This window comes from Armigeres subalbatus, chromosome 1 (genome assembly GCF_024139115.2).
Source record: "Armigeres subalbatus isolate Guangzhou_Male chromosome 1, GZ_Asu_2, whole genome shotgun sequence".
Classification (NCBI taxonomy): Eukaryota; Metazoa; Arthropoda; class Insecta; order Diptera; family Culicidae; genus Armigeres; species Armigeres subalbatus.
Window position 1 is genome coordinate 62,609,269 of NC_085139.1, and position 7,915 is coordinate 62,617,183.

At 42.8% G+C, this 7,915-nt stretch overlaps 1 protein-coding gene across 1 annotated transcript; it reads right to left on the bottom strand.

The window, feature by feature from the left end:
* Positions 1-1,110: 1,110 nt before the first annotated feature.
* Positions 1,111-2,638, bottom strand: LOC134206200 (odorant receptor 94b-like). Its single transcript, XM_062681890.1, has 5 exons — positions 2,059-2,638; positions 1,643-1,994; positions 1,477-1,581; positions 1,233-1,388; positions 1,111-1,170 (listed from the first exon to the last, which is right to left on the bottom strand). Exons 1-5 carry the CDS (start codon positions 2,541-2,543, stop codon positions 1,111-1,113), a joined length of 1,158 nt encoding a protein of 385 aa, XP_062537874.1. The 5' UTR covers positions 2,544-2,638.
* Between the last annotated feature and the right edge of the window lie 5,277 nt (positions 2,639-7,915).

Genomic DNA, 7,915 nt, shown 5'->3' on the forward strand with positions numbered 1-7,915 from the left:
CCCTTCAGTAGCAGAATCGCAAGCGCGCGTCGAAGGGAGATATGGTTATAAATTTGTTCGAATGGATAAAATCACTAACAGCAACCAAGCTACCACGCCAAATACCGACGCCACCGAAACAGTCCAGTTTTGCATTCAACCCTTCCTGTTCAGAAAATGCTGGTCCTGAGAAGAACCAATTTTCTTTACCCAATGCGCCTTTCCAACAACTAACTGCAACCAAATGCTTGTCGGAGCTTTGCCTAGAAATTTCACTTCCGACGGCCACTCGATGACTTTTCGCTACCGCCACCATTTGAAATAAATTTTCAGCATCGCCATTGATGGCGCGGAATCGTAACAGACGCCATTTTTGTACTCTAGTTTTGTCTGCGACTACAGGCATCTCAAAAATGGTTTGGAACGAATATACAGCCTTTACAGGCAGGCAAAAAATGCTGTAGAGCATGATGCTTTTGTTGAACAAGTGGTCGGTTTCTGGTCACGCTACGCTTACGCTTACACAGTTCATGAATATTTAATTCGGAAATTGGTGAAATTAGGTTTTGATTCGGTGATATTCATTTATTGCTCAGTAGGATCAATCATTTTTTTAAATTTAGATTATATATTCAATGCATTATTGATCTTTCAGCGCATTTAGTTTTCCGACACTAATCGTTTTTCCGGGAAAATTTACTGCCTTTGATGCTTTTTAGTGCAAAACCGTCATCACGGCATAGCAGAATCTCTGTTATTTCTTAATAATATTTTGTGATTTATTCCTGACGTACACATTATTTTGACTTGTAGATTAAAGTGACTCATATTCAAAACACTCACTTCGTAATGGACAAGTGTAATCTTGATCTGAAAACTTTTTAATATTTTGGTTACACCTTCTTCTTCGGCTCTACATTATTCGTGCTGGAGCTTGGTCTGCTTTTCAAATTAGTGTTCTATTAGCATTTTCACAGTTATTGATATTCCCGAACCGGACCGAGAATCGAACCCACCATCTCCGGATAGTCAATCCCACGCATTTGCTCACTGGATTAACTGAAGATCGTTCGCATAAAAGTGCTATATCGTCAGTGTTTGAAATATAAGCTTAGTTGCACTAATACAATTTTATTTGTTACTATAAACTTGTCGTAAAACGGCGAAATAGGACATGGAAGTCTGCAGTGCCTGTAAAATAAATATGTTTCCATTAAAAAAGAATGCTTCACGCAAGCGGTAGAAAATCTTACCATGCCAAATGTGTTCCTTCCAACTTCGAAATATTTCCCAGTTGTCAGTGTTGCCATCTTTTGCGATCTTGCCAGTGCAAACAAAATGAGACGCTGCTCGTTCACAGAACGCATATACCAATGTGTTGCGTAGAATGCGTCCGCCGTTGCTGCACTCTGAAAGTGAATAAAAGCGAAGACCACATTATCAAGTGGTCTTCGATAAAAGTTAGGTCTTCATTAAAGGTCCATACGTTTAACTCACCGTTGACATTAGTTCCGTGCCAAGCATGGAATAAACAAATATGTGAAACAATAAATACACCAGAAGAAGTAGCATTTTGAACAGCAAATCTTGGTCGCTGTTTGGCTGCAAAAAATAAATCCATTTCAGAATTTAGTTTCAAAGAAGAACCTTCAATAATACTTACGAATGACAATATAACCATAGTCATGCACACGTTGAAGATGCACATACCGTACAATATCAGCACAAACACGTTTAGTGACTTTTCCAGAGCTCGTGCACTTCTGTACGCCACCTCTTGCACCTCAATAATCTCGGCAAGTCTTTTACGATGCAGCGATTCTTCAGTAATTTCATTTAAACAATGTATCTTCAAGCTTATGATTTCAAACAATCCAGAAACGTTATTTAGTAAGCTCCAGTAGAAGCTATGGCTTGAGATGAAGAATGATACGCAATATATGATGACTATGGAATTCAACACGGTGACTATTGACCACACCCTTATGTTCGCTTGATAATCAAACAGGAAGTAACTAAAATTAGAAATTAATTTACAAGTTCCCCAGTGTTTCACTGTTTTAAAACCAGTCTACTTACTCAGACTCCAATATCCCTCGCAATGCTGGCAATACTCCAGTGTACAAATATTTAAAAACAACAGTAAAGGGTACGGACAGAAAATAAGGAATAGCCACAAATGCTTCACCACCGATGTATCCTTTGAAAATTCGGTCGGAAAACTTGTTCAATCCTTTGAGTATTCTTTGAACATCTTTGTTCGAATCCATTGCAATGGTGTCCAGTGTGGACTGTACCTCGGTGTACGTACATTCGAGTAAAACACGATGAGAAAGGAAAATCGAGGCCTGTGGTACGACAATGCCGAAGGTGAAGATTTCAGCCAAATTTCTCATAATGGTGAAAAAATTGGTCTCTTGACGTAAAATAAAAATCACTTCAGGCATCACAAGCCACACAATGGCCACCACAATAAGCCCGACGGCTTGAGCTCCACTGTAAGTGGTGTGGTCTGGGCGTTTCCAAAACCCTTGCCTCTGGAGTGTTTTGATCACTGGATTCATGGTGAGATTTTTGGAAACTGTGATGTTCACATTTTTCAACGGATATTTATAAATGGTTTAAGGTATCAATATTACTTGAAGCAAACTATTAAATCGCAGCTTCTAAAATATAATTAAGTCCATTTTCTGATTGTGAATCTTATTCATATTCAATAATTGAATCTTGTTCGTCATCCGATGATACAGTCCGAATACAGTTATTCGTTAGTGGACTTTTATGTTTCTACCAAAAATGTTTCAATCGAGCAAACAAGGTTGAATTAAATTGCTGCATTTCAAGACAATGTCAGTTCATCGGAGCTATGTGGCGCTATTTTTGAGAAATTGATTATTAAAGATTAATGACACCGATGACATTATTCAATTTAAATTTCGTGATTTAAAGGTTCTTATACATTTTAATTTCGTGATCATGTTTGTGTTTAAAAATTCATGCATAAATTTGTCAGTCACGACGAAAGTTAGACGAAATAGTGAAAGCCAAAGATAAGGTAGTGAACTAACTGAAAACGGTTGATTGTCCCAGTTGAATTGCAAGGTTTTGTATAGTTCTAACTTTTTAGACTTTAACTTTACATAGTGCTCTTTCGTCAGGTCAATAAAAAATGCCATTGACCTTTCGCATTTTTTCAATGTTTTCTATTCGACTTAACTTTACTTATGTCGTGCGCCTATGTCGATTTCGACACCGCCGTCTGTCGCCATTTGGCTACCAAGATATTGGAAGTTTCAACATTCTCCACTGATTGCCCGGATACTGTGAAACTGGAAGAGGTCGCCGTGCTTACATCCAATAATTTGGTTTTGTGACTAAACCTACCGAAGAAGAACGCTCGGCAAGGTCTTTAAGCTTACTCTGCATATCAGAGCGCCATTGAGCGAGGAGTGCAGCGTTATTAACCTACTCGAAGTTGTTTAGACGCTCAGGAACTCCCGTGCATCTCAGGGCGCTTCACATATTCTCGTGATTAAGGCAGTCGAAAGCTTTCTCGTAGTCAATGAATAACAAGTAAACGTACTCTTGGAATTCTTTGACCTGCTCCAGAATGATACGGAGCGTGACAATATGGCACACACAGGATCTTCCGGCACGAAATCCGGCCTGATGCCGCCGATCTTCTCCTGAATCCGGGCTAGGATGGCACTGCATTACTAAGAAAACGGTACGTAATGACATAATACCTCGCCAGTTATCGCATATATCCAGCCAACACAAGATTGTATATGATGTCACATAAGATGCTAAAGTGAAGGCCATATAGATATTCCCCATACAATATGTACGTATATGTCATCTCCACTTTAGCATCTTATGATGCATCATATACGATTTTGTGTTGACTGGGTAGTCAGGTCACCCTTTTAGAGCACCTTGATTAAGATACCTTGCATCTACTCGACCGCGAAAGTAGTGGTGTCTCAGATACGAAATAAACGATGCAGTAGTTGAACGGATGTCTTGGGGTCAGCTTTGAACATCTTGACTGATAAGCGATCGATCCCTAAGGCTTTGTTTCGATTTCATTCTTTGGGTGGCTGCTAGCATTGATAGAGTTTTTTTACGTAGATTCAGCGTACTAATTTCGTTTTTTTTTTCACTGGATCCTGCCAAAACTAGTATAGAAAGAAATGAAAAAAAATATTGAAATTTTTTTTTCGTATTTCTTAGGCCGCCCAAACTGTGCTGGAGTAGATATCCTCGAATGTATCAGAACATATGTTTAGAAATAAAATATCCCAAGCTGAGATGTATGTCCAAAAATAACCACGTGATAATACATAAATTAATCTAGTTATGAAAAAATGTAAACTATTTCAGGGTCTCCAAAAAGTTCTGGAGTTCAGAGCATGCAATCTACTCGATCATCCAAGTCCTGGACGATGTATCCGTACATCGCTAAACATCCCAGCAGGTCCATTGAGCCGATAGGATTTCATTGATAACTTTTGCAAGCTACTATAGACCTTTTTGGTTCTCCAAAACGCTCTGGAGTTAGGAACATATGATCTACCCGGTCAACCAATCATGAAATATGTATCTGTTCAGCACAGAATATCGCAGCAGGTCCATTGAGCCAACAGGATGGAATATCACTGATTACTTTTACAAGCTACTTCAGGCCTTTTTGGCTCTCCAAAACATCCTGGAGCTCAGAACATGTGATCTACCCGATCAACCAAGTCCTGAAAGATGTATCCATTCATTGCTAAACATCCCAGCAGGTCTATTGAGCCGATAGTATTGCACTTATTACTTTTACAAGCTACTGTAGGCCTTATGACGTAAAGTACGACTAAGGGGAAGCCTCGGATATAGGATGCAACATGAAAAATTTCCAAATTGGGGACCGTCACGGAATCATGAGAAACGACTGGTATGACGGCGAATGTGAGCAGTTAGTTGAGGAGAAGAATGCAGCATGGGCGAGATTGCTGCAACACCGCACGAGGGCGAATGAGGCACGATACAAACGGGCGCGGAACAGACAAAACTCGATTTTCCGGAGGAAAAAGCGCCAGCCGGAAGATCGAGACCGTGAAGAGACGGAGGAACTGTACCGCGCTAATAACGCATGAAAGTTCTATGAGAAGTTGAACTGTTCACGTAAGGGCCACGTGCCACAGCCCGATATGTGTAAGGACATAAACGGGAACCTTCTTACGAACGAGCGTGAGGTGATCCAAAGGTGGCGGCAGCACTACGAAGAGCACCTGAATGGCGATATGGCAGACAACGGTGGCGGTGCGCAGGACATGCGACTTCCGGCTCCGAATCTCCAGGAAATCCAGGAGGAGATCGGCCGGCTGAAAAACAACAAAGCCCCTGGAGTGGACCAACTACCAGGAGAGCTGTTTAAACACGGTGGTGAAGCACTGGCTAGAGCGCTGCACTGGGTGATTATCAAGGTTTGGGAGGATGAGGTTCTGCCGCAGGAGTGGATGGAAGGTGTCGTGTGTCCCATCTACAAAAAGGGCGATAAGCTGGATTGTAGCAACTACCGCGCAATCACATTGCTGAACGCCGCCTACAAGGTACTCTCCCAAATTTTATGCCGTCGACTAACACCAATTGCAAGGGAGTTCGTGGGGCAGTACCAGGCGGGTTTTATGGGCGAACGCTCCACCACGGACCAGGTGTTCGCCATTCGCCAAGTACTGCAGAAATGCCACGAATACAACGTGCCTACACATCATCTATTCATCGACTTCAAAGCTGCATATGATACAATCGATCGGGACCAGCTATGGCAGCTAATGCACGAAAACGGATTTCCGGATAAACTGATACGGTTGATCAAGGCGACGATGGATCAAGTGTTGTGCGTAGTTCGAGTTTCAGGGGCATTCTCGAGTCCCTTCGAAACGCGTAGAGGGTTACGGCAAGGTGATGGTCTTTCGTGTCTGCTATTCAACATCGCTTTGGAGGGAGTAATACGAAGGGCAGGGATTAATACGAGTGGTACGATTTTCACGAAGTCCGTCCAGTTATTTGGTTTCGCCGACGACATTGATATCATGGCACGTAACTTTGAGAGGATGGAGGAAGCCTACATCAGACTGAAAAGCGAAGCTAAACGGATTGGACTAGTCATCAACACGTCGAAGACGAAGTACATGATAGGAAGAGGCTCAAGAGAGGTCATTGTGAGCCACCCATCACGAGTTTCTATCGGTGGTGACGAAATCGAGGTGGTTGAAGAATTCGTGTACTTGGGCTCACTGGTGACCGCCGATAACGATACCAGCAGAGAAATTCGGAGACGCATAGTGGCTGGAAATCGTACGTACTTTGGACTCCGCAAGGCGCTCCGATCGAATAGAGTTCGCCGCCGTACCAAACTGACTATCTACAAAACGCTTATAAGACCGGTAGTTCTCTACGGACACGAGACCTGGACGATGCTCGTGGAGGACCAACGCGCACTGGGAGTTTTCGAAAGGAAAGTGTTGCGTACCATCTATGGTGGGGTGCAGATGGCGGACGGTACGTGGAGGAGGCGAATGAACCACGAGTTGCATCAGCTGTTGGGAGAACCATCCATCGTTCACACCGCGAAAATCGGAAGACTGCGGTGGGCCGGGCACGTAGCCAGAATGTCGGACAGTAATCCGGTGAAAATGGTTCTCGACAACGATCCGACGGGAACAAGAAGGCGAGGTGCACAGCGGGCAAGGTGGATCGATCAGGTGGAGGACGACTTGCGGACCCTCCGCAGACTGCGTGGTTGGCGAAGTGCAGCCATGAACCGAGCTGAATGGAGAAGTCTTTTATGTGCAGCACAGGCCACTCCGGCCTTAGTCTGATGATAAATAAATAAACACGGCATCATGTAAGATTTCAAACGTTAATAGCGACTTTATCTTTTAATGGATTTTTAAGATTTATATATCAATCAATTCGAAACCTTTCCACCAATTTGCCAATTGTATTAAAACTATTGATTATCAACGTCAAATTATTGAAAATGTTAGTTCTTCCACGTCTGGTAAAATTTCAGAACCAACCAATTCCGTGCATGCACCCCGAACACAGACATCAGATTGATGTAAGTACGCACCTTTTGGCCCACCGCTTAATTTTCTCTGTGCATAAAAAGAGCCATGTCTTGCGCGTGTGCGTCATTACCATTCGAGATTTCACGACGAGCAGACTGCTCCGCTGGAGCGTGAACCGTGTGGTAGCGGCCACAACGGCTCGGTGGCCTTGGCGTTCGGTGGTATCTGTGGCAATCGTGGCAGCAGCAGCAGTGCGTCATTTACGGTAGGGATTTCACGGAGCGTGAACCAGCCGGCGTCCGTAGCAACGAAACATCGGCTGGTGGTCGTGGTACAATTAAAATCAATCGGTCCTTTATAAGGACCACTATTATACACAGAAAACAATTTGTTTTACCGAAAATGTCCAGCCAAGAGAAAATTTATCCGACAATGAAACTGTTGTTTATTGTTGTTATAATAATCATCCGACAGTGTAGGTCTTTTTCTTCTTTTTCCTCTTTTTCTTCTTCTTCTCATTGACATTACATCCCCACACTGGGACAGAGCCGCCTCGCAGCTTAGTGTTCATTAGGACTTCCACAGTTATTAACTGCGAGGTTTCTAAGCCAGATGATCAACATGATAAACACGATGATACTTTTGTGCCCAGGGAAGTCGAGACAGTGAGATCGTTGCTCGCATGCTGCTAGTAATTGCAACGGTGCACAATTTAAAAAATCGGTCCTGTATCAGGACCGAGATCGGTTTGATTTGCCGTGTTTGAATTTTTTACAGAAACCACCGCCGACGGACAGCTCTGATGCTGCTGCGACCACATAATAGCCATTTTTAATTTTAAGATATAATTCGTCTTAAATCAACTATCTTCCGAT

Bases quoted from the DNA above. Each gene is read 5' to 3' on its own strand.
- LOC134206200 (XM_062681890.1), bottom strand. From the start codon at position 2,543: ATGAATCCAGTGATCAAAACACTCCAGAGGCAAGGGTTTTGGAAACGC. The intron at 1,995-2,058 runs GTAAGTAGACTG...TTCTAATTTTAG, and splicing joins CGAGGGATATTGGAGTCTGA to TTACTTCCTGTTTGATTATC. The intron at 1,389-1,476 runs GTGAGTTAAACG...ATTCACTTTCAG, and splicing joins GCACGGAACTAATGTCAACG to AGTGCAGCAACGGCGGACGC.